Consider the following 27,883-nt stretch of genomic DNA (forward strand, 5'->3'; position numbering starts at 1 on the left):
GATGAAGTCCAGAAAACGTTGGGCAAATGAGTTAGTACATGAGTAGTTTTCCCAGTTGATGGAGGGGTAGTTGAAATCTCCCAAAATTAGGGTATTGGGGTGTATCTTAATATTATCTATTATATCGAGAAGCATGGAGTGGGCGTCCTGGGACATGACGGGGGATCTGTAACATGCTACAACCTGAATTGCAGTCTTGCCCAGTGTTAATTGTACTTGGATAATTTCGGAGGCATTATGTTGAGCAACTAGCTCAGTATGAATCTTCACTGTGTAGCTCTAAAGTATCCTGGAGAATCAGCTTATTTCATGTAACGCTTTCTTCCCCTCCCAAAGACATTCCTTCAACTGTTTATTAATTATGGTCCACAGCTACTTCTCTGGCTGATAGAAAATATGACTGACGTGTATATAAGACTAAAAAGGAACTAGAAACATTTTCATTGCTTGTATCTTACCATCCATAGCTGTAATTAAAAGCTTACATCTTTTTCAGGTTTTGTATTGTCTTTTGTTTAGTCTGTTCCCACATATCTTTAGCTGTCATAATAGGATCTATCTTAATCCATTGACCTAAATTTGTCATCTCATGTCCCCATAAATATGGGTAGTATACCACTTTATTTTTTGTTTTATCTTCATTTATTTTATAGCCTGAAAAAACTTGAAGCTGTCTCCGACTGTTCCACAACATAAAAATATCCTTTTCTGGATTTAAGTACAAAATAATATATGCAAATAAAGCTAGCTTTTCTGATTGCAATACCATTTGTATCCTTTAATTTGTGAGTCTGTTATATTCTTTGTCGATGACTCTAAATATGAAGCAAATACAAAGGGGAAAGAGGACACCCATGCTTGATTTCTCTTCTCAAATATAGCTTATTAGAGAGGAAAGCTTCTAGCTAAATTCTTGCCTCCAACCCTAAATATACATCTTCCTAAGTAACCCTGTTATTCTGTCAGGGAGTGCAAATACTACAACTGCCCTACGTATAGACTGTCAGCTGACTCTCTGAATTACTCAGTATTAACATTTCCAGTTTTTGCATTGTCTGTACATCTATAAAATATTGTTGCAGCAATTTACAGAACCACTGAATGAGTGACCTCAACTTTCTTTAATAGCTGGAATTGGGTCCTTTCATGCGTAATATTCTAGAGCAGATGTGTCCAACCCGCGGGCCGCATGCGGTCCTCAGAGGTCTTCCATGTGGTCCGTGACCCTTTAAGAACAAATTCAACATTTTTAAAAAAAATTTTTTGGTGCTTGTGACTTTTAACCTCAACTCTGGTGTGCGCATGCTCCAAAGCACCGTTTCCGTTTAGTTTTTCACGCCAAAATAGGACTTGTGTGTTTGCATCGAAGAAGAGCTGAAGAATAGGGACTTGTCATTCTCGCTGAAGAAGAGGGATTCGCCGTTGCCTTTAAAACGGACAGCAACTTCTAACCGTATTAGCAGGCAAGTATAAAATTCTGCTGTTAATTTTTGAGGGCTTGAGAGCAGGTAGTTTGACATAGGAACTTTTAAAGTACAGCTGTTTCTTGTCAGGGTATATAAACCGGATAAGACTTTATAAAAATGTGGTTATCTCTTGATAATATTATCGCCACCTTCATTGCTATTTGAAAAAAATCCTCTTGCATTATTTGTAGAGAGCCTTGCATACAAAAACATGTTCTCAAACTATCTTGCTATTGCATTTCAGTACACATTCCACTAATGATGGACTACCATGGTGTTTTCAATCTGATGGTATGCATAACTGACTAACTGCAGTGCCTTTTCTGACAGGGCATCAGGCATCGTAACTTCAGTGATCCCCGTGTTTATATGCATTGCATGCTCTGTGGTTTGATGGTTCAATTCTTACTTTCGATATTTGGAAGAGGGCTAGCCTTGATATTTTGGGATGGTGCAGAAACTACTGGTTCTTCAAATTATCATTTTCAGGATACACCCATGAATCTTGCATATCAACACAGTTACAAGTACTTTGTGAAAATCCAAGAAAGAAAGAAAGACAATAACATTCTAGAATTCCTGACAAACTTCACTGAAACTATTGATGGTTGTTTGTCTTTGCCAGCAAATACATATTCAAACAGGTGATGTCAGAAGAACAATCTAAGCAACATTTAACTTGATTTATTTGCTTTTAATAACTCTTCAAGCTCACTTGGCATTAACTTTCTGTCTGGTTAAAACTCTTAAACATACAAGTGCTCCTCAAATGTGGAGGTCATCCTCCATCACTCCTCACCCAATTAGCGACTACAGACAGTTTGAGGGAGATATAAGGAAAGCCTAATTTGTAAAATATCCGTGTCAACCTTTTGATATATGTGTGAAAGTATGATACACATTGAGAAAATACATATAGATTTATTCAAAAATTATCAACAGCCAGGAAAGGCACTTTTGAAAAATATATTTATTAGTGTGACAGAGTAGTTCACTGAAGGAAAAGTATGTGGAAACTGCCTGGGGCACAAAATGCAAAATAATTCAAACCACTGTGAGCAAAACAAGGGTTATGCAAATAGACTGGGTGCAGAAAACCACAAATGTAAGGTTAAGCAAATTGGTTACAAAAATAAGACCGACAACAGTGGTCTCTGACAAGATACTGAAAAGAGTAGTTAGTATTTGCTAAACATACATTATACATAATTGCCTGATGTGTAGTCAGTCATTAAATACTTGCAAAAGAAATACCAGGAGTGGGACCACAGTTACAGTGGTACCACCATGCACTCCTTTATTTATATTATAATATTGTAAAGTTTCTGACTACAACGGAGGTACAAATTCGCTGGGGTACTCCCTAGAACAAACAGCATTTGTGAGCTTTATGCCAGGTACTAGTATAAGTACAGATATGCATTTTTTAATCCAAATAATCGAATGAGATTACAAAATAGTTAACTATATAATTATCTGTTATTTTTATTGAAAACTATTAACCATTGAAATTCTTATTACTAAAACTCTTCTATATGGGCTAAAGGCAACTGGGTTTTTTTCATATATATACATTTAACTATTCTGATCGATTATTTATTGATTTATGTAGGTGTGTAGGCAGATGTGTCCAGCAAAGGAGTATTTCAGAGGTACAGAGGTGGGAGAGCAGCTACCATCAAGAAGCAGTGATGGACAGCAGTTGATGGAATAGGGAAGTTGTGGGTTATATGAGCAAATGCATGGCCCATCAATTTAATGTGCAGACAGATGGCTTGAGGTAGACTTGTGGGAAATGAAGGCCATTCTAATGACAGCAGTGCTGAGTTAGTGCTGCTTTGTTTAGAACTGTTAAAACCTCAACATGTGTTGTGGGGTGCTACTGCATATTACAATCCATGGCTTATGAAAAGGGTCTGCGTCTGGCAACAATCTTCGTATTGTGGATGCTACCATTACCAAGACACATTTAAATAATATGAGAAATTCTGCATTTTACTGCATAAAGTTCAGAGATCAGTCGGATTTGTTAAATCACCAGTTATAGTTGTTAACCCTTCTAGATTAATATCAGCATACATCACTAGGTGAAGCACTCAACATATGTCTCCTTTTCTGTACATCTTTTTCTTTGGAAAAAATTGCCATTTGCCTCAGTGCTAATATGCACATTATTTAATTTGTTGTTTTATATGCTTGATCTAAAAATTAAAATGTTCATCATTACCACTGCCTCAGCGGCATTTTGGGCTTTCTTCCAAGGTAACCCAGTAATGGCAACTTTTCTCAGATTCCCTTTCCTGTCTCTTTTGTCGCAGCTGATTGACTCAGCATTCTCTAAGAGAGAAGCCTTCAGCTGTTACAGGAAGTGAGCGTTCAGTCTTTTTCTGCTATGTAAAGAAGGAGGTCCTTTGGCTCGTCACAGGACCCAGTGCAGATTTTTTTGGCTTAATGCTCAGATCGACCCCATTTAGAGACCCTTCCCTTCCTCTCATGTTATTGATAGATGTGTTATTCTCTTTCTGTCATTTTGTTTATTTAAAAAGTATGTATATTTTAATATTTTATTTTGGACAGTGTTTGCAGTAGATCATGTGGGAATTTCTGCTTGCAGCAGTGTTTGGCTTCTATCTTTGACAAATGCTTATTTTTACCATTTCTGAGGAAACTTTCAGCAGTTCTCTCAGAAGTACAGTGTGTATGTCTGTGCTGGACACTAGAGGTCTGGCTTTACTATTGTTAGTGTAATTTATTTTCATCTTTTGACAGGAACATATTGCAGAAGTTGTATTTTTTCAGCATTTTTAACATCGGTTACAGTTTTACAATGAATGAATTTAATTGAATATGTGGTAGAAATTTTATTGACAATAAAATAGTTTAAATTGCTATTAGCATTATTTTGACAGTTTAATGCAAAGAGTGAGTGAGGAGCTAATTTTTAACATTTATTTGGCACTTTCATGTTTGCACTTCCTGTACTGGAAATTCTTTAACTTCTGTCAGTTGTAAAATAATTCTGAACACATTTCAAACTAATTTTTGTGATAATAGCACAGTTTGGCTGAGTTTAGTTGCCTGGGGACTTGGTTATTACTAGAAACTTTAAGAAGAAAGGTTATACTTTCTAATCAGAAGGAAAACTTGGAAAAATAGGACGGAAGGAATTCAAATGATTGGAAGGGTGCTTGAGGCAATGCCTGTTTTATGGAGGGATGAAAGCATTGTGTTTAGGAATTCAGAGTTGCACTCTTTCGTGGTTTCTTAAGATGCAAAATTCTAATATGTAAATAGGGTCATCTTTTGGAAAGTCACTGTAGTACTGGGTTAGACTTTGGAGCCGAGTATTTCCTCCCCAATTTATTGTGTTGTTAGTTCATTAATATTCACATAGTTTATCTTGATCATTTATGTGGGATAAGCCCTTTTTAGAGAAGCATGCCTGAACGGCAGAGATTTGAGATAATATGATAATTGTCCCTGACAGTGAGTGGCAGTTGAAGACATTTGCATGTGGACTTGGTTTCTAATTAAAATGTCAGTTGATGTGTAGAATTATATTTATGGGATTTTTATCTCTTTTTAAAGGTTACAATGCCTGCACAAAGTAGTATATGGCCAATATTTGTAGTTAGGCTTGCTCATACCTGTCAACTGCTGTAATTTTTAGAAATTGCCCTAGTGATTTTTAGCCTTCAGCTTTAGCTTTGCTCTTTCTAGATTTATCAGTTTTCTTGATAGCGATGGACTTGTTTAAGTTACATACATTGTTAAATAGATGAGCAAAGCCAATACAAACATTTCTTATCACAAGTATTATTATACATAAATTAGTATCTGGAGTATCTCAAGAATCATTATCAGGTCCTACTACAGTTTTCATCATCTTCATTAACAGTATAGTGTCTGCTTCCCATCTGTCTCAGCTCTCATCCTGTAAAATGCAGAAACAAATGAAAGAAACCACTCAAACCGATTTACATAGCTAGGCAGTTGAGTAGAGTAAGTGTATTTTCTTGTTTACTAGGTGCAAAATGGAGTCAAAGTACCTGTTTATTTTCATCTTCTGCACAGGACTGCAACTTCCAGAAGTAGACTTAGACTGCAGTGTCTCTGCTGCTCATGCAAAATTATTATATGTCTTTTGGCTTTTCCCAGTTAGGGGTTGCCACAGCGGAACTCAAAATAGTAAATATGAAGGTGTGACGCCCTTGCACTGGCCCAGTAATCAAGGAGCTTCAATCCTCACCACTGTCACCACTGAGGGACATGCACATCGGGAGGATGACAAGTACACACACAGTAAAGTGCAATTTCTGTTAAGAGCACACAGAGATCAGAGTTTGTCTGTGGGCTGGTTTCTCCCTCTTTCCCCAGATCCCCAATAAGATTCCCCACTGGCACATCTATAGGGTTAAGATCTCAGCCGAGTGGTCAATCCAAAACCTCCAGCACCCTCTCTGTCCAACCAGTGCTTCATGTCTGCCCAAGTAGCTGACAGAAACACACACTTTGAGATTTGATCTATATACAACCACACAGACACTCCTAGGGAAAGCTGGCACAGGTTCACTAGCGATGGCCCCTTCTGCCCAGACTACAAGTTAGTACCAGCTGCCACCAACTACTCTTACTTATCAGCTACTATAAGGCCCTTCCCAAAGGGTGGCCAGTCTTACTGTGTAATGTTACTATTATCCAAATGGTAAGTGTGACCAGTAACAAGGCTATTGGAGTGGCCTGTACAGTGTCACCAAATACATATGCAAGTACTGTAAGAGCTTAAATATCTCTAACAAACTAGCCAGAATTAAAAGGTTACATTTAATAATAAATAAAAGAACAAGACAGTACTCAATAACTCAACACAGTGATAGAGTTCATAATCACAGGAAATATTTTAACAACATTGCAGGACAGTCTGACATAAATACAGCAAACATCTGTCTGCTGTCAGATGCAGAATAATTTGAAATGGTTCAGTCTAGCCTGCTAATTGGACAATGAAAACCTTTATTTTCCTAAGGTTTTTTTTTTTTTTTTTTTTTAACTTTGGTAACATCCAAAGTGATTATACTCGGTGTAATTCTTCCACGACCTGACTTAAATACAAAAAAATTTAAAAAAATGCACAGGTAGTTAAAACATACCTGAAGGGGATGATGATGATGCATTTTTTTGACATTTAGCTTGAGGCCATGTTTCTGGCACCAATCATTTGTTTGAGTGAGACCCTGTTGTAGCTTATTCAGAATTGTTTTATTAAGTCAGTAATGTGAGTTCTTTACTTTATTACAAATTTGTTGGCTTACTTTTGTGGATTATAATATTGTAGGACTGCTAATGTTGACATTTTATGTATTTGAACTGTTGGAGTGGTTTTCCCAGTGAGAATTGGTAGTGCTATAGTGAATAACTAAAATGAGTGCTAGTGATGCCAGTTTTTTCTTTGGAAGTGAATGAGTTTCCTTGGGTAGCATGCAAAGTAAACAGTGTTTAACTTGATGTTAGGGATGTGATTAGTTATTGAAAGCTACCATCTTTGTACCAGTAAGAAACTGTTGCTTACATGCTTAACCATACATGTTCATAGCTCTATCACAGTCGATCTGAATTTCATGAATTCCACCTGTCTCTCCTGCCTGGATATTTTTGTGTTACATTGTTGGTGTAAAATTCTTCCTCTAACACCATTAACACATACTACAACTACGGCTAGTTTAAATTTTTATCTCCTTATTTTTTTTAATTTATTTATTTTTTTATTTATTTTATTTATTTTACATTTGTTAACCGGGCTAGTCTGACTGGATATATTTCCATTTTCAGCAGAGGCCCGGGGAGAAAAGCTCCACAAAGACATCGTAACTATTACATACGATGCAATAAAGAGCAGCATAAAAAATATGCTGTATCAGGACAATATTATACAAAGAATCAAACTTATAGTAGTCACAATTAACAGTTGTACAAAAGTGTACTCATTGTTCTTGGAAGCAAAACACAGGCATAAGTTATTTAGCATAAATAACTTAATGGAAAGTTTTAGCCATTGTTTTAAAAATAATCAATATAACTAGGGATAAAGTAGTAGTAGTTAATACTAGTTACTCCTTTTTTCCTTTTCAGCATGGCTTCTGCATCATGCCAAAATAAATCTGTTACAATGAAAAAAAGAATAGCAGATGAAAGGAAAGTATTTCAGGAGAAATGGACTGACGACTATTTCTTTGTTGAATCTGATAATAAAGCACTTTGCTTACTATACAGAGAAGTGGTATCCATTTTCAAGGACTACAATTTGAAAAGGCATTATATTCAAATGCACGCAAAATTAAGTGAATTGCAAGGAGTGTGCCGTAATGGGCCGCAGTTGTGCAGTGGTTAGCATTGTTGCGTCACAGCAAGAGGTTCTTTGGTTCGATTCTCGGCCGGAGTTCCTTCTGTGCGGAGTCTGCATGTCCTCCCTGCGGCTGCGTAAAACGATAGACATGCAAGTAGGTGCGTTTGGGTGTGTCTTCCGTGAAGGTTGGGCGTTGGGCTGGCACCTCTGCACCATAAAAATCCACTGCCAATCAGCGGACCGGAGTTCCACTGTGGTGACCCTTAACCGGGAAAAGCCCAAAAGACATTGCTTTTGCAAGGAGTGTACCGTAGACAAAAAATATTAAATTAAAAAAAAAAAATCTTACATTCCAACAACAGCTGTTTCAAACATCAGCTACTCAACCGGATTCCTTAGTCAAGGCAAATTATGCTGTAGCAAATTTAATTGCTAAAAAATCCAAGCCATTTGCTGATGGTGAATTTATTAAAAGAATGCCTTGAAAATGTAGCAGACATAATGTGTCCTGAAAAAAAATCAGATTTTTGTAAAATAAGTTTATCACACCAGACAATCGCTAGTCATGTGGAAGATATAGCCAAATATGTTGAAAATACTTTGGAATCTCTGTGTGCAACTTTCAAGTTTTACTCCATGGCTTTGACTGACAGCACTGATTTTACAGATATGGCAGAACTTGTCATATTTATTCAAGGTGTTGACAACGATTTTAGTATTACCGAAGAACTGGCCTCTCTAGTTCCACTGAAAGATACCACGAAGTCTGTTGATCTGTATAAAGTATGAAAAGCAACATTGGCAAGAATTTCCTTGACCATCGAAAACATGTCTGGCATAGTAAGTGACGGTGCTCCGGCTATGGTTGTAAAGAAGGAAGGACTAAGAACACTGATGGAAGAAGATGCAAAACAGATCAGTAACGTGCGTTTCATGAAGTACCACCACATTATACATCAAGAACATTTGTGTGCACTGACTGTAAAAATGGAAAATATTATCAATGTTGTTATTAAAACAATAAATTTTATAAGATCCAGAGGATTAAATCACTGCCAGTTTCAAGAGTTTCTGAAAACCTTGGAAACTAGCTATGAAGACATTGTGTACTTTACTGCAGTAAGGTGGTTAAGTCATGGTAAAATGCTGAAAGGTTTCTATGATTTGAGAAATGAAATAAAGTGCTTTATGGAGTCAAAAGCCTGTACCTGAATTTGAAAATGCAAACTGGATGGCTGATTTAACATTCTTCACTGCTCATTTAAACGACCTGAACCTGTGCCTCCAAGGTGAAAATCTACTAATAAATTACATGTTTCAAAACAGTGATGGCATTTGAAGTGAAGCTGAAATTATGGCACTGTCAGATTAAGAATAATAACTTCACTCACTTTGAAACACTGTCTGAACAAAGCCACGTAACTACTGAAAAATATGCGGCATTAATTAATAGCTTATCACAGGACTTTGAGAGCAGATTTCAAGATTTCAGAAAACACCAGCAGCATTTCAGTATATTTGCTACTCCATTTTCAGTTGACATCAACATGTTTCCTGCAAACCTGCAACCTGAATCCATCGAATTGCAGTCAGGTATACAACTTAAAGAAAAATTTCTGCAAGTGTCTATATTGGACTCTTATAAGTTGTACTTGCCTAAAGAAAAATATCAGTCACTTCACGAACATGCCCTGTTCATGACATCTCTGTTGGGGAGTACGTACATTTGCGAGCAATTTTTTTCTCCTATGAAGTATACAAAAAATAAAATCAGAACTAAAGTTTCAGATGAGCATCTTGAAAATACTCTTCGCATCGCCACTACCTCTATCAAAACCAATATAGATGCACTGGTATCAAAGACAGGCTCAGTGTTCACATAAAAAAGGTTATGCTCATAATGTTTGTTTATTACATGAAAGAACAATCTTTATTTGACAGCCTGAACCTCCTGATGTGGACACTAAGAAAGTATAACAAGAACTAGGATCATTATGTTTGAATTCTGCGAAGGTCTGTGCCTGGCTGCACCCTTGTGAGCAGGTTTCATGAGTAAACATTGCCACTACTAATAAAGTCAGTCAGTTTGTTGAAATTTGTGAAAAGTAGCAAACACTGGAAGACCCCTTTTGAATTTTCAGCAAACAATGGACTGGACAACATCCCAGGCTGTGTTTTACACGAACTTCAGAACGAACTGGCTCCCCACTTAAGCACCATGTTCAATAATAGCCTTGCATCAGGCTTTGGGCCTACTGAATAGCGCACAGCAACAGTTATCCCACTCCACAGAGGGGGAGCCACCACTGATCCTGGGAACTATCGACCTATTAGCCTGACGAGCCTGGTCTGCAAGGCCATGGAACGTATCATCATGGAACTCAAACAAAGACATTGGTAACGTCCAAACTCTGGATACCACCCAGTTCAGGTTTGTGAAAGGCAGATCATGCCTCCTGAACCTGATCAACTTCTTTGAGGCAGTCAACAAAGCTGTGGATGAGGGAAAGGTGGTTCACACAGCCTATCTTGACCTCGCCAAGGCTTTCAACACCATGCCCCATTCTGGAATTATAGCTAAACTCACTAAACTAGGTGTAAATCCCTACATCACAAGATGGGTTGCCAACTGGCTCACTGACAGAACCCACACTGTAAAAGCTGCACACTCCAAATCTGACCTCAAAGCAGTGACAAGTGGAGTACCACAGGGTTCCATCCTGGGACCTCTCCTGTTTGGTATCTACTTCTCTGATGTACAGGCTAACAGAGAAGGCCTCTGGCTAACGAAGTTCGTAGATGACTGCAAACTAGGAGCCATAGTCAAGTCCCCAAATGATGTGGACATCCTACAGAAGGGCCTCACTGAGACAGATGCCTGGTGTCAGAGCCATGGCCTCAAGCTCAATGCCAAAAAGTGCAGTGTCATCGCCTTTGGTAAAAACTCTGTACCCATGAACTACCACATAGGCAGCAGTCTACTTAACACCGAATGCGTGATAAGAGACCTTGGGACCCAGGTGGATAGTAGTCTCTCCTTTGATAGTCACATCGCCACAGTAGTCAGGAAGTCCTTCTGCATGGCACATCTCGTCATAAAAAGGTTCTCACCCAGGAAAAAAGAGGTCATTGATCCCCTCTACTCGTCACTCATTAGGCCCATTATGGAGTACAACGCCCCTTTTGGAATGTACCTCACAAGACATCTGCAGCAGCTGGAAAGGCCACAGAAGTACCTCACAAAGAGGATTACTGGCCTCAAACAAATGCCCTACATTGACCGCCTCAAAAAACTCCAGCTTTACTCCGTAGCATATTGCCTACTCCGAGGTGATCTCTGCCTAACATATAAAGCTATGTCAAACCCAGAGCTGTTGGACATGCTACACCTAAAAAATCCCAATCCCTCCGAGCTACACGCTCTTGGGACCTAAACCTTGTCACCACAATAAACAGGACATGCTGGAGGGATAGATTCTTGTCCCAGAGACTTCCTATACGCTGGAACAAGCTACCCATCTATGTCCAGCAAAGCTCTTCATTAGCACTCTTCAAGAAAAATCTTGATGAGTGGATGGGAAATAGGAAATATACCCTGGGGATCACTTCTGTGTCTCTGCTCGACAGTGGCACAGGAAAATAACTTTCTTCAGTGGCATAAGCTATGGAACCTTGCTGACTATGCTTATGTAGGCCCTTGGGCCGATAGCCTAGTACCTACCTATGAACCTGTGAACAACTCAAGTTGGAGACGTATAGTAATCTAAGGAAGAAGTACAAAACGGTATTATCTGATGATGCTATGCCTCATTGGGTGGATCTGTACAAGTTGTCAGCTGAAGTGTGCACTCATGCATATTGGAGAGGCAACTGCAAAAAAAGCAGGTGCGAGATTACCTTGTGAAATTGGAGTGTGTTGTTGCATATTATCATGTTCTTTGTGGCTTCGTAGTAAGTGGGTGATCCAAAGTTTAACATGTTCTACCATCAGTTAGTCAGTGGAACAAATGTAAAAATACAAATTGTTCATTTTTAGAGAAGTAAAGGTCTCATCATTCATGCAAGCTGCATCACCACTGATAAAGATTTCATCCTCAGATCAGCCTCACCAGATAGCAGTGCAACAGCAACAGATCTTGACAGTGCCAGATGTACTGGAAACAAACAACCACAGTCCCCAGCCGAAACCAGGAAACACACCACAGGAATTCTCCTCAATAAATTACAATGAACCAAGCACGAGCACAGCTACGGCTACGGCTACAATTCTTTATTCCACATCACATTCTGGTACCTCTGCTTCAACAGCCTTCAAAGGAATAACCTCATTACATTCAGTAGTAATTTTATATCCCCCCCAATTACAGTGCTAATTAGTTAAATACATTCAGTTCCTTTTAATAATAGCTTTAATTACCCAAATGTTAAAGGTGCCTCACACAGATATGAAAACCATCTTTCACTTTTATACTGTTGTTACACGTTTTTTACACATTTACATTATAAAATTTCTTTATATAATAAATGTAAATAACTTATTACTTTTCCATTTCACCATTTTTCATTGAATGTCATGTGCTAGTGGTGCCCACTGATATTTAAGTTATATCCCACTAACAATAATTAAATGGGCCACTAAACTTTTCCTACTTACATTTACTTATGACATTTTCTATTTTTCCTTACCTATTCATCTGTACATTAAATCTTATAAGTCCCAGTTTGCTTCCAAATTCAACCCTATAGGATGTAAAGTACCTAGACTGATAATAAGTTTTGTCTCCAGTTTTACCAGTCTACTTTTGAATGCTTCACTCCCTATGTTATCACCCCCTCCATCAAAAGGTTGTGCCAATACACTAAAGAAAAAAACTGTCAACATTTCCCCCAAGTGACATCCAAAAATGTTCAGCAATCGAACTTTCCATTCTTTTGTTTCTTTGTCACCTAGATGTTCCAATATTCTCAATTTTACCTTTCTTTTTGTTTGTCTCACATACCATTTTATGGGTGTTCATCCATATCCAATGATGTAGACCACACCACATGAATTACATTTAAATTCACTCTTAATCCAAAACTTCTTACCATTTATCATCCAACCATCTACATTTTTGATCTTGCTACATATTTTACCAGGCCCCACATGGAAATGCTCAATTCCTATCCCTATTTCTGTATTTTTTCACTTTTAATGACAATTTTTGAACCTACCATAAGAAAAAGTGACCTTTTCTGGAAGTAATTTTCCTACCACTTCATCTCTTTTAATAACAGGCCATAAATTTTCCACCAATTTCCTTACTTTAAATGTCAGTGGAGAAAATGTTGTCACAAAAAACATGGGATCCACCTCCATAACCCCTTCTCTATTTTTCTCTGTATGACCAATATATCTTCTGATGAAATTGTCCTCGTTGCACTTCCTGTTTCCCCTTAGCTTATTTAGAGCTGCCTGCATAATATTTTCACAATATCCTCTCTTTCCCCAGATGTAGTCATGTCTTGCATCATTTCAGGGACAGATTCCAAAGATATTATGTAGTGTGCATTTCAAAAGGAGTGCTTAGTTTGATAATACAATTTAAGATGGCAAATAGAAAACTGTGGCGACCATCCAGAGAGTGAAATTGTTTGTTTGGAGTACTGAAGGACAGAGAGTTGAAGGTGTCATCATTCCTGCAAGCTGTGCATCACCACTGATGAAACTTCTTTCATCTTCAGACCAGCCTCACCAGATAGCAGTGCAACAGCAACAAATCTTGACAGTGCCAGATGTAGCCATGTCTTGCATAATTTCAGGGATAGATTCCAAAGATATTATGTAATGTGCATTTCAGAAGGAGTGCTCAGTTTGATAATACCATTTAAGATGGCAAATAGAAAACTGTGGGAACCATCCACAGAGTGAAATTGTTTGTTTGGAGTACTGAAGGACAGAGAATTGAAGGTGTCATCATTCCTGCAAGCTGTGCATCACCACTGATAAACCTTCTTTCATCTTCAGACCAGCCTTACCAAATAGCAGTGCAACAGCAACAAATGTGCCAACAGCTTCATCTGCAGAGTATTCTGCACTTCATTGATGCTACAGAGTGACAATAAGCAGAGGTCCAATATCCCAGTAGTGGCGATATGCCTACTGCAATGGAATTGGAAACAGAAGACTACATCAGCACCTTGGATGACATATGAACATTAAGGACATGACAGAAGGCATGGACATCTTTAAGAAACCAGCAAAATCAAGAAGTGGGATCTCGTACAAATGGAAGGGTTCCGTACCTGTACATTTTTTTTTTCTACAAATTAAGATGTTAGAGTTGACTGTTATTTCAAGAATTAGAATGAGAATTTGAATTTCAGGGCAAATATTAGGCATTTATTACATTTCTTCATTGTTCAAATGCACCTACAATACAGCCAGGGGTTGACTTTGGTCACCCTCACCCATGACAGCGAAACAGTTAACTATATGATATATTTTACATGTGGCCTCAAGACAGTTTCTGTTCACTCAATGCGGCCCCGGCAAGTGGAAAGGGTGGACACTCCTGTTCTAGAGCTTACTTCAGATATTTCCATAATTTTTATTCTAACACACCTGAGTGCGTTTTATCTCCCGAAAATATAAAATTTAAATACATTGTGTTAAAACTGATTCAATATGCATAGATGGAGCAATTAATGTAATGCGGTGTATCTGTTTCCTATCTAAATACTTCACTTTGTGTTACTATATTGAGTGAACTTTTACAAGGGTGCAAACATAAAGTGGTTATCAGTTTCATTCCTTTGGGGGTTTATGACACCTATTTCTTTTTCATGCATTTTTATGAATGATTGATTTGCTGCATTACTTCCTGTGTGAATAAGAATAAGCAGACATTCTTGAGTCTCATTCTATATCCCATGACAACAGTTACTGCAGTGTTTTTTTATTATTTATGCTGTGGCTGCTGGCACAGAATACCAGACTACGATATGTTGTGCTATGTATCTCCTCCATAAGTTACACTGACTTGTAGTGTTTGGGAGTCTAGCCAGATGTTAGAATTGAATGTTAATCACCCCCCCCCCCCCCAAAGAAGGTGTAGTTATGTTATACATTTTTGTGGCTTTGTTTCTTAGTGCTGTGATTATCATCATCTTCTGATTATAATGTTTCATATTTTCTTTTCCAATTTGAAAGGATGTTTTATTGTTATAACCTTTCTGTACTTTTGCATATGTATATGCTACAGTGTCTGTGCTAGTGCTACATACCAGTGGACTTCCTGTATAACCATGGATGTTTTGTTATATTTTCTGCATGTACGTCTTATGCTACATTCTTATAAACACTAGGTAACTGGTAATTGTACACAGTTACTATTCATCCCTATGATGTAATTAAGGATTTGTGGTTGTTTATCCACTTTGTATTGTAAGGCAAATAGTGCTGGAGTCTGGTAACAAGAACAGTCTTTCAGGATTGATGTACAGTCTTAAAGAACAAGAGAAAGCAAAGAAAATATGGGCTTTTAAGTAGATTTCACTCCACTTGCATCAGTATGTACCTTTCTTGGTATGAGACTTGCATTGTTTCCCTGCAACAATGTTTGTCACTCCTTGGAAAAAGCCTGACAGGAGAATAGGGTTCAGTGAGTCTAAATGTTATGATTTATTGTTACACTGATATTGCCTCAAAGATCCAGTGCTACAATAAACTTAAGCACTTTCATACACCCCAGTGAGCTTTCTTGAAGAGCAATCAAGATGGCAAATTCAAGTATATCTAGTATTTTTTTGTGGTTATGCAGCTGCTCAGTCAGAAGTGACTGTGGGATGCAGTGAAGGTTACACCTGTAATAAAACCATGTAGCACCAATGCTTGGTTTGTCATGGATATGTTACTGGCTTTGATGGTGCAGAACTTTGAAGATAACTGTATGTCACTAAGACCACAAGCCAAGCTTGCCACCAGTCTCTTAACCATGTATTGGAGTGGTGAAATACACTTACCAAGCATGCACGTAATGCTTTTTATGTGTTGTATGCATTTTATTTTATCCACATTTAAGTTCTAATAAACTAACAACCAAATTGTTTGAAATTCTTTGCATGTGTTTTAGACTTCAGTTTTGTCTAAAAGATGGTGGTATAAACAGAGTCTAAGCATGTTGTTCATGTTAAGCTTATATGTAGTTGGTTGTATAAAACAGATTTTCTGTATGTTTAATTTAAAAAAAATCCTGTAGTTTGAGTTTTCGTGATATGAAAGCATTATCTGTTTTAATACCTTATATGTATGTTTTTGTTTAGATTCGAAAACAACAGAAAGAACATGCAGAACTTATTGAGGAGTACAGAATTAAACACCCAACATTGTGTGGAATGGCATCTACTCCTGCAATTCAGGCTCAGGCATCAGTAATTGCAGGAAGTCAACCTCAAGTCATAAACCAACATAACTTCCCTTTGATACCACAGCAACAGCATATTACTGTAATACCTGGAAAGGCTAATCCTCCTAGAATGCCTGGTTTAACAGTATGGCAGCCTCCAAATGTTGCTTCTTCACATATTCCTGTGGTTACCCAAAGGATTCCAGTTAATGCATCACAGATGTCAGTAAACTGTGCCACTACTGCTTCTGGGGCAAATGTCATTTCAAATGCCCAGTCCAATGTTCCACCAGTAGTAGAGTTTGAGGATAATAACCCTTTCAGTGAAGGCTTTCAAGAACGTGAACGCAAAGAACGTTTACGGGAGCAGCAGGAAAGGCAAAGAATTCAGCTTATGCAAGAAGTGGATCGGCAGCGTGCATTACAACAAAGACTTGAGATGGAACAGCACCAACAACAAGGCATTATGGGGAATGACTTGAATCAGATGTCATTGAATGATCCCCTTTTTAATCCTGGTTTGGCACAAGATTTCAGTCATTCTGCTAGAACCGATTTGCAGCAACCAACTGGACAGTTATTATCACAACAAAACTTACAAGGATTTAGTCCGCCTTCTACTACACTTGCTCAGGGTGGAGAACAAAGGTCTATAAGATTGTCAATATATGGCCCAGAGACTAATGTAGACTCTAGTATGCGTATCAACTCCCATGTTGCAAAACAGATCCCTAGAAATATTTCAGGTTCAGGCTTTATTCACGGCCAGCAAAGGTCTTCGTTTAATACTGCTTTGCCACATGGTACTGTAGATGGAGCTGTGGTTATCCAGGACTCAGTAAAGGCCCTTCCACCAGGTTGTCCTGATCCAAGTCAGTCATTTACTCACTTATATTCAAACATTATTCCAGAAGAAAAATGCAAAAAGAAGAAGACCAAAAGAAAGAAAAAGGATGAAGATGGTGATTCCATAAAGACTCCATCCACTCCACATTCTGACATTACTGCTCCACCAACTCCCAGCATTTGTGAATCTGTCTCTTTAGAAGTTAACAATCCTGGAGATCGCATGGTTCCTCGAGGAAAATCAGAATTTTCAGGGTCACCATTAACGCCTACCACTAAAGCAAACCGTTCTTCATTAGAACATGAATGTCTGCCTTCTGACATTGATAAACAGCATTTAGTACAGTCCACTGTAAATTCTGATCCATGCCAATATCAGACAAAAGATTTTAGTGACATGCATAAAGTTAAAGTAGAACAAGAGGAAACAACTCCATGCCAAAGTCATATTGCCTCTGTGGTAGGTACTCAAAGCAAAATAAAGCCAGAAGATAAAAATGTGGTTCCACACAATTCTTTTTTTATTGGACAAAGTCCAAGTACTCTACAGGAGTCAAAGACTGAGTTAGGGAATGAACTTTTAAAACACTTGTTGAAATATAAAAATGAGTCAGATCTTCCTCACCAAAAATCAGGAGAGAGTATACTATCAATGGATGATGGCTGTCTTGAAGGCAAAGTACCAGAACAGCAAAACGAATTTGACATGGTAAGTTTAGTATTATCAGAAGTCAGGCTGAGGTGTAGGATTTGAATTGTCAGGTAAAATATTGGAGGAATTTGAAGTTATGCTACACTTTACCAGTATTGCATGTAAAAGCCTAACTTAAGTATGACTTTCAGAACTGAATTAGTGAAAGCTTTCATGGTTTCTTAGGCCATTCCTCTCAACTGTCCTAAATTGTGCCGAATATCGAGATTTGTCTCATCTTTTTGGTTTGTAACTGATAAAATTTGTGGTTTTCTTGCAAATTGTTTAGGATTAAAGTCGCTAAATAATGACAGACATTTGAGTTTCAGACTTCATATAATTAAGTGAATGCATATTAATGTAACACCTGTTATTCTTGCAACTTTCTATGCTTATGAGAGTAATATTTAAAACCTGTCTCTGATTTTGGGCCTTTGTTCCCACATTGTTTTGGCTTTGTCCAGAACTATTGTGTTAAGAGGTTGAGAGGTGTGAAGGACTGCTCCATAGAATTACTTCTTGTTTTTAAGCACCTTTATTAAATTATTAGTTAATACTGAGGCACGTACATTAACAGAAAAGTAAACTAGCCATGTTAACCTTTTCTGGTTAGTACATTATACATTTTTCTTTTTAAGAATTGTCCATCGCTCCAGCATTATGTAAATTGCTCACTTCCTTTCTTCTTTTAAAATCTCATTTTTCCTCCTGAACATTATTCTGTATATATTGTTCGCACAAGTTCAGTTTATTTCTAAGTAATTTGTACCTTCCTTCTCTAAAGATCCCACCTACCATTTTGTATCTTCTTTGCAGTATTTAGTACTTCAGTTACAGTTTGTTTAGATTTTGATTTGCACTTTATAGTAAATACTTTTTTGGGGGGTGGCCATGGTGGTGCAGCGTTTAGCATTGCCGCCTCACAGCAAGAGGTTCTCCGGTTCGATTCTCGGCTGAGGTGCCTTCTGTGCGGATTCTGCATGTCCTCCCTGTGGTTGCATGGGTTTCCTTCGGGTGCCCCGGTTTCCTCCCACATCCCAAAGACATGCTGTAGGTGGATTGGACACTTTAAATTGGCCCTAGGTGTGTGTGCGTGTGTGCCTTCTGTGGAAGGTTGGGCGCCGGGCTGGCAACTCGACACTGTAAAACTCCACTGCCAATCATGAGCGGGCAGGTGATCCGCTCTGGCGACTCCTAACCGGGAAAAGCCGAAAGAAGATGTAAATACTTTTTTGGCAGCCAGTAGTATTAAATTTAGTAGGTCCATGTTCAGCTACTGAAAACAATTAAATGCAAACTGCTAAATCTCAAACGGAAAAGAGCGAAACAAAAAAGCAGCGAACAAGGATATGAACAAAAATAAATTCATTAACTGGCCATAGTTGGACAACAACCAGGAAGTAACTTGATGTATACAGTAAGTGAACATTTTAAATTTGCCCTATTCCTCGTTCTAGTGCAGTCTCGAAATTGGTATATATAGTTGGGGTGTGGTGGGGGTGCAGTCCCCCACCTTGGTTGGTTTTGTCCTTTGGCCTTTTGATGAATTTCTTCTGATGATGTCCTTGTTCACTGCTTTTTTTGTTTCACTCTTTTCCGTTCGAGATTACTTATTTGCTTTTTATTGTTTTCAGTAGCTGAACATAGACTCAATTTAGTAAGGCCTTACTCTATCTAGGCAGTTCAAATTTTGTGCTCCAGCTCAAAAGAATAATTTCCTCAGTTACAGCTGTTTCCTCCCCCAACATGTCTGACAGAGTACTCTGTAAGGAATTTTTAAAATTTGCCAGTTTGTCACAGTCCCAAAGTACATGTTACAGTTCCCTCCCTTTCATGTCACACCCTCCAGCATTTGCTTTCTACCTTAGGAAAATTTCTCTGTAGTCTGTATGGGGTATAAAATGCCTATCTAAACATTTCAAAACAAGAACCCTAAACTTTCTGCACTTTGCTGCATACTTGAGAGCAGCACAGATGTCATCCCATTGTTACTTTGTAAATTGCCTTTCCAGTCTTGTCTAACATACTCCGAATGATTTGTATAGTCATCGTACAGTGTTTTAAATGCCCTACTAATTACCCTTTTTAATAGCAGGTTCTGTTCTAGACTTGACTAACATCTATACCAGAATTGGCCTTTCACTTAGCACTCCTCTAGCCCTTTCTTTTTGACTTATACTCTTGATTTCAATCCCTGGTAGGGAAGGCAGTCTCTAACCTGCAGTCCAGATATCTGCTTGGCTTCATCCTACCGTATTACCTTACCATCTCAAGTTATTTACTCTCACTACCTTGATTTCTTTCTAATTTTGTCCAGTAAGTTCCAGCCTTTTGTTACCTATTTTCTGTACTCCTACTTACAACTTAGCTGTTGAACTGTGGAGAGTAATATGTAAATTCTGTCTGAGTTCCTACTACTGCCTTCACATCTTCCCTGCCAGATATTCTTATATATTTCTTTAAAAATATACCCTCTAGTGAAATTTTCCTTTTTAAGTCCCCCTGGTACATCTGCACTATTGCAAACCAAGTTCCAATCCCCACCTGTAAATATTCCCTGTTGGAATTTGATAATTTCTTCCAAAATTCTCAAACTCCATAGTAGTAGTTTTAGATTGAATGTAAATGCATGTCAGTGTAATCCTCCTCTCATGCAAGTAATCCCTTACTGCCACAAATGTGCCTATGAACTATGAACTATGCCATTATTGTCTTTTTTCCTGTTTTATAATTATTTGAGCCCCTGTAGCAATCAGTTTATTACTGCCCTATCTTTTGTCTAATGATATTCTAGTGAATGTCCACATGAAAGTCTTTCTCTATCAAATTCACATGATAATTTCTATCCAGATGTGTCTGCTGCAGCATTGCTATTTGCAACCTACATTTCTTGATATAGTTAAGCACTGTATGCTTTTTGTCTAAACCCATAAGGTCATTCACATTCCATGACAATATAGCCAAAGTATCAGTTATGGTAAAAAGCTGTTGCTACTAAGTGTAATACATGATAGCTGTTTTGAATGTATATGTTCAAATTTTAGCTTACTTGCATTCATTAATGCTTGACAGTCTGTACTCCCATGTAGATGCTTCTTGTTATTTCTGTTTGAACCTGTTCCACATTTTTCAAAGCTTTTTTAGGTCAGTGAAAACAGTCACACATACACACACAACAACTAAATAGATATTAAGAATCCCCATCCCCTTTTAACTTGCATAAAACGCACCAAACATATGTACACTTTCAAAAAATTATGTTTACCCTTCCAGATAGAAACAGTTGCCTCAAAGCAACAACTGCTTTCACAGGCATTGCATGTGCATGTTTTTGGTAAACTTTATTTTTAGCCCTGATAAGTGTTGCAGTATCTACCTTTAAATAAACTGCACTCTGTTATAGTAAATGGCTATAGGCGGCTGGGGAGGCAACTACTTTTTGTGTTATTCATTTCCCACAATTTTTCAAGCTTCATTTATTTATCTTTGAACTGCTTGGCAGTGCAGTGTACCTTTCACTGTTAATTGTACTGTGCTGAGAGAAATGTATGAAGTACTACAGAGTGTCCAAGAGGTCTAATGATTAATTGCTTGCACATGCAGATAACTCATCTCTAAGTAAAAGCAGTTGGTAATGAGAAAAAAAAACAGTAATGTTGCAAATGAATCAAAGAATCTCTGTAAATTTCACTCAGAAAATACTGTCAGCCCATTCATTCCTCATCACCAGGGGTGAGGGTCGACCAAGAGGACCATCATTAAGGCAGCTGTCATGGGAGGCTCATGTTTTTTTCTGTTTTGTCTAACATCCTTGTGCACACACTACTTAACTTAGCAGAAGGGGAAATGCAGTGAGGTGACTGTGAAGGACATGTCCTACATGCAGCTCCCCCATAAAACTGAAGCAAGGGAGGTAGTTTCCCTGGTTTTCACCAGGGGAGTCATGCCTACTCAGTGTCCCCCCAAGTACATGCATCTTTATCTTCACCCTGCCCAAGACATGAGTTGGGGCTACATCCTTTTACTCCTCTACCTCCCTGCCTGGGTCCTCCAGTGACAGTGGTGGTAACTGAACCCTGGTCGTCTGTGATGCAGTCGAAGCTTCATTCTTCTGTGCTCTGTGGAGCCAGGCCTACTGTGGGTTTAAATGTATTAGCAGTTAATCTGAGATATTTTGGCTTCTAATAGCATGTGTTGTCTGTTTCAAGCTATTCTTTACTTCTTCTTCTTTCGGCTTTTTCCCAGTTGGGGGTCGTCACAGTGGATCACCTGTCTGCTCATGATTGGCAGTGGAGTTTTACTGTGTCGAGTTGCCAGCCCGGCGCCCAACCTTCCGCAGAAGGCACACACAAGCACACACTCACACCTAGGGCCAATTTAGAGTGTCCAATCCACCTACAGCATGTCTTTGGAATGTGGAAGGAAACCGGAGCACCCGGAGGAAACCCACACAACCACAGGGAGGACATGCAGACTCTGCACAGAAGGCACCCCAGCCGAGGATCGAACCGGAGAAAGCTATTGTTTACAAAATATAATCTTCATACTTGTTGCCAGTGTGACTGATTGATCACTCTATAGACAGGTAATTGGCAGACTTGTATCCTTTTTAAGGATTTGTGTGGAAAATATTGCTTAAAATTAAGTTTATCATAAAAGTATTACTGGCTTTCCTCAGTATTACTCGTGTATGTGGTTCTAGTTTGTCATTAGTTCTTGCCAAAAGAGTCTTTGCCTAGCAGGCTGAAGATTTGGAGATCTGTAACAAAAACTGAGAGCCACAATGGTAATATCCATATGTAAAATGTCACTTTCTAATTACATTATCTGTGAAACAATTGTCATTGCAGATACACAACATCCCTCTGCCACAATACAGTCATACCATTATGGTAGATGATGTGTAACCTCTTATGTTTATTGCTGTGCTTTCTAATCTGAGCTATCTCAATGACAGTAAAAATATGTATGCTGTTAGCCTTTGCAATAACATTAAGTTCATCCATTTTATTATTAATGGTTCTAGCATTTAACAGCATTATGTTGTATACTGAAAGGACTTGACATGTTCTCATTCAATATGTGAGTAGTAAAAAGGTAAAGAGAAATCTGTAATAGTGTTAGAATGGTATGTATATCTGTAGGGGGTACAGTGGATATAAAGTGTACACACCTCTGTTAAAATTCCAGTTTTTTGTGATATAAAAAAATGAGACCACAGTAAATCATTTCAAAACTTTTCCCACCTTTAATGTGACCTGTCTCCTGTACAATTCAATTGAAAAACAAACAAATCTGTTAGGGGAATACATATAAAAAATAAAAAATGTGCAATAAGCTGGCTGTATAAGTCTGCACACCCTTAAACTAATACTTTGTTGAAGCACCTTTTGAATTAATTACAGCATTCATATTGTACCTGACCACTAGTTCTAGTTTTTTTTTGTAAGACTGCTCTGTTACTGTAGGGAGATAATTTTAGGCAAACTAAATTAAGCCAAAAATACAGAAAAGCAAGCTCCTTCTTCTTTTAATATCAGGATTTTTTTTTGTTTTTTGTATCGATTTATTTATGTATTTATTTTTAACAAAGTATGTACCAATAGCTGTCAACTTTCCTATTCCAAAATGTTGATCACTACCTCTCATAATGTGAAACAAATGGGCAAAATGTGGAGCACTTAGTAACAGCTTACGAACAACTTCAACTAAGAAGCTCATAGGATGGTTAAAATGTGTTACTTTATACTTGCAAAAAGTTATTTGGATGTATTGATATGATTCAGTATTATTTACCATGGGTATCAATTAAAACGGTTCTTAAAACTGAATGTGTGACAGACCCTCTCAGTGTGGAACAATAAGGAACATGGACTCTTTAAGACTCAAAATGAGGAGCATTCCTAGTAGTAAGTACACTTGAAAGATGTGGGCATACCTGATTTTTAATGCTTATTGTGTGCATGTAAATACATATACAGATTTATTTATTTTTAATAAAATGATAGATGCAAAAAAGATGTACAACTTAACTGTATCCATAGAGCCGAATATCTCCTTCAGGAAGAAGGGTCTAATTAGTCCTGAAGGAACATTCTTGAAATTTTCATTTTTTTCTTCAAGCTTCTTATGCAAAGATTCACTAGAGGAGCTCTTTTTTTTTCTACATCCAGGGTACCTTTTTTCCTTACATTCTCTGATCACTAGTTTCTTAGCCCTTTTTATTATCTCCAGTAATGCCATCACTGCAAGGAAGGCCCATCCCACTCTGTCATCTTGTCTCGGTTGTCTTTTTTTCCAGCTTTACAGATTATCTGCATAGTAACCTTCTTTGATATCATGTTTTCAGATATCAAAATTATCTGCCAGGCATCAAGACTTCATCATCCCTAAAAGTCAGACCCTTTGTTTCTGATGTTTCGACAGAGAAATACTTGACTTCAGTGTAAAGTTGGGTCATCCCCGAGGAAAGCAGGTGTTTTTAGAAGGAGACCTGCTACCTGTGGATTTCAAGCATATGGCAGTGTCAGTATCAGAGTCTCTAATGCCCTTTTATTAAACAGGACTTTTAAATCCTGATAACTAATGCAGTAGCGTAGTTAGGGCTGGTGAGAGGGGCAGCTGCCCTGGGTGAAAAGTGTTGAAGGGGGCAATCAACCGATCCTGATCTCTGTTTAATGAGATACTGACTTTTAAAAGCCGATATTGCATTTTCCCTTCCTTCATTTGAAGAGCTGAGGAAATGAGGCACTGGCGGAACCAGCTATGCTTCTGAACTAATGCCGTGACCTTCTCTTTTTGTGTAATATTTGCCATTTTATATGAGGTTCCCCAGTCTTTTTATGATTTTGACCCAGACTTTGAGATCATGGAATAGCGGTAGGGGTGTCTTCCTTTACTATACCTTTTTAATTCCTATGAGAATTTCTTGTAACTCTGGATACTCAGTCTTTGATTATTTCTTTGAGGTTTGGTGAGAATTCCAGGCTTTGGTATGGTATATAGGACAAAATTATGATGAAATGCTGTTGTATCTGGGCCTACCACATATCCAGCCATGCTTCAAGTGGGGAATGATACATTTAGTCATGTAACAAGCTGGAGAATATGTTGTTTCTTACAAAGCAAGCAGGACGTACTTATCACAAAAAGAACATTTTTAGCTAGGCACCTAGCAGTCACTTTTACGGTATCTGAAACACCAGAATATCCTGTCCCCGTGCACCATGACCTTTTTTTGACAGAGAAACTAGATCACTTGAGGAAAATGCATCTTTGACTTTAACAGTAATGTATGGCAAGATAACAGATAAATTGTGAAAGGAAATATGGAACTTCTGGTATCCTTCTAATGAGTTACCAAAGTTGTAGACTTATTATCTGATGCTTATGGTGCAGTTCATTACTCTGTTATAACTTTAAAATGCTTGTTCCATTGTTATTGGCAGTCTTCCTTTGGCAACATTCCTCACTCAAGGCCAGTGGCTGTCTAACAAATCTTATTGAGTTGTCCTGTTTCCAAGTAGGTGTGTCTGAAAACCATATCAAATTTTGAAGTACATGAGCAAGAAGTAGTGCATATGTGAGTTACAATGCATTGCAGTCTATGAAAGAAACAGTAGGTTCAGCAAACTAGGCAACAACTAGAAGGCCGGCAAAAGGAATCTTCATAAGAAAAAGCCAGTCTTTGCCAATTCAGTAGCACAAAGGCATGGGATCTGTCTGTTGACCCAAGTTTGGGAGTGGACTTCTGTCATCAGTAGGATCAGGTGAGGAGAGTGATTGGATGAAATGTTTGATGGCCATCCCTGCTGTCTTGATGCCTGCATGATCCATGGGGTAGACCAGGAGTTTCTCAGGGAATCCCAAATTAACACAAGGATGCATCATGCATACATGCACACACACACACATTATGTATACTGTTAATTCCTTGAATGGATCTAAATTTTATAACTTAATTCTCTGTAGTCTAGCCTCTATTCTTCCTCTCGCATCTCTTCCCAAAAGTGACACATTCTCTGTCTATGCCACCAACCCTCTACTACCCCAGTATTTACTGACCGCTGATGCTTACAGTAGTCCAAACCTCATATTTACTTGCTTGGTAAATCCAGCTCTTGAATCCCTAGTACATTCTCTTAAAAATCCCTAGTACATTTTCTTTTACCACCCTCGTTTAGTATTGCTTGGGGTTAAAAGTTCAGTCTTTTCACTAATAAGCCATCCCTACTTTGTCTTAACATCACCCTCTTCCACATTTTGTAAATAATACACTAACTGTAGCTGTGCTGCTTTGTAATATTCCTGCAAATGTGCTACTGCTGAACCTTCTTCACTGGTAAGATAATTTCCTGCCACCTCACTCTTGGACTTTTCACTCCTCACACATACTTATAGATCCAATAATCTTTTATGAGCATCAAGAGTGAATGCTTCTGCAACATACCGAATTAATAGAATTACAGACATTTTCAGTGCTTGTATTCTTTCATCCATTTCTTTTTGCAATCATGTTTAGAATTGTAAGCTGTAACTGCTTCCACGTCAACTCTGGCAAGGTCTTAGCATTTTTGACAGTCAGTATTCCCAAATATTTAAGTCTGTGAGGGAGCAAACTTTATACATAGTGCTTTTGTCTTGTCTTCATTTATTTTATATACTAACACCTTCATAAATTGCCTTAAGATACCAAATATGTTATTGTCTGGGTCAGTAATATACAAAATTATTTAATCGGCAATCAAGGCTAGTTTTTCTCCATATCATTTCACTTTCAACCTCTTATGTTTAGACAGTCCTCTTTTTAGTGCTAGTGGCTTGAATAGATGCCAGAGTGTCAGTGATGGGCACTTCTGTCTTGTACCCCTCTCCACTTCAGATCCCACTGACATTCTAGCATGTCTTTATCACAGCTGTTGATTCCTTGTAAATTTCCTTCTGTAGTCTAATAAATTCCATAGTGAAGCCTGTTCTCTACATTATCTCCCAAAGAAAAGATCAGCCACAGTAAAATTAGCTTTTTCCTCTTTTTCTGCTTCAGCATGCATTGTATGTGTTTTGATTATGTTGTATATCTCTCTGTTTTTCACAAACCCACACTAGTCTTCCTGAATTAATTTTAGGTACATTTTAGCTAATATTGATGTAAATGTTTTATAATTATGATTTAATATAAAAATTGGTCTGCATGACCCCAGGTTACAGGGGTCCCTCCCCCTCTTTCAGGATTACTGTTTCTATTGTCTTTTTCCAAGATTTTGGTATCATTCTCTGCTTCAGGGTCACATTAAATAAATAGTACTACAAAGGGACTATACTCCATTAAAATTTCTTCCATATTTCTACTGGAAACTATCCTTTCCTGGAGTTTTCCCTAGAGTCTGAGCTTGGAGTTGTTCTATCTCCTAAGATGTTATAGGGCACATTAATTCTCTCTACCTTTTCCCCTACATTTTAGGCAGTTTTAAGTCTTCCATAAAATTCACCATTCTCTCCCATGCCTCAATCTGTTTGTATAATTTCATTTAGTACTCTGAATTCTTCTATTTCTCTTGGGTCTCTTACCATCTTCCCTGTTTTTAACATCTTTTGTTTTAGTATAGAACTCTGTCTTCTATTGTATTAACTTTCTTGCTAAAAACCTTTGCTGTTTTGGGATATTATTGAAAATTTGTGTTTTAATTGTTGCATGTTTCTACTGCAATGCTTCTTCCAGATGCTGTTTCCTACACCTCTCCAGATCTTGCATTTCTACTAGCTCATTTCCAGTGAAGTCACTTTCAATGTTTTTCTTTTTCTCCAAATTCAGTTGTTCAATTTCCCTTTGATCCCTCCACAGTTTCCTCTCCTTTTCCCACATTACCTCCCTTAATTTGTCTTTCTTCAAGTCCCATTTCTCTGCCTGGTCTCATACTTACCTTCCAGTTATGTCTATGAGTTGCCCCTCAAGATTCTCTGATTTCTGTGATGTTTCTAACCAGCTCACTCAAAGCCTCCAGTACCTCATTTTCACCTCTGTTCTTGGATTGTCCAGTTCTGTTTTAACTCATGCATAGTCAGACAAGTAATATTGAATATGACTGCATCCCCTGCAATGGGTATTCATGTTCCTTAGTTATATAAAGTCTATCCATTTATGACTGTGTCG

At 38.0% G+C, this 27,883-nt stretch overlaps 1 protein-coding gene across 1 annotated transcript in view; it reads left to right on the forward strand.

Annotated features, from left to right (window-relative positions):
- Positions 1-27,883, forward strand: part of KMT2C (lysine methyltransferase 2C) — a gene marked incomplete in the record, with an annotated part of 4,117,755 nt that overhangs the window by 3,316,996 nt on the left and 772,876 nt on the right. The window contains 1 exon segment of the mRNA XM_044066891.1: positions 16,114-17,751. Coding sequence (XP_043922826.1) covers positions 16,114-17,751 — 1,638 coding nt within the window.

This window comes from Protopterus annectens, chromosome 3.part1, assembly GCF_019279795.1.
Source record: "Protopterus annectens isolate FY-2018-M chromosome 3.part1, PAN1.0, whole genome shotgun sequence".
Lineage (NCBI taxonomy): Eukaryota > Metazoa > Chordata > Ceratodontiformes > Protopteridae > Protopterus > Protopterus annectens.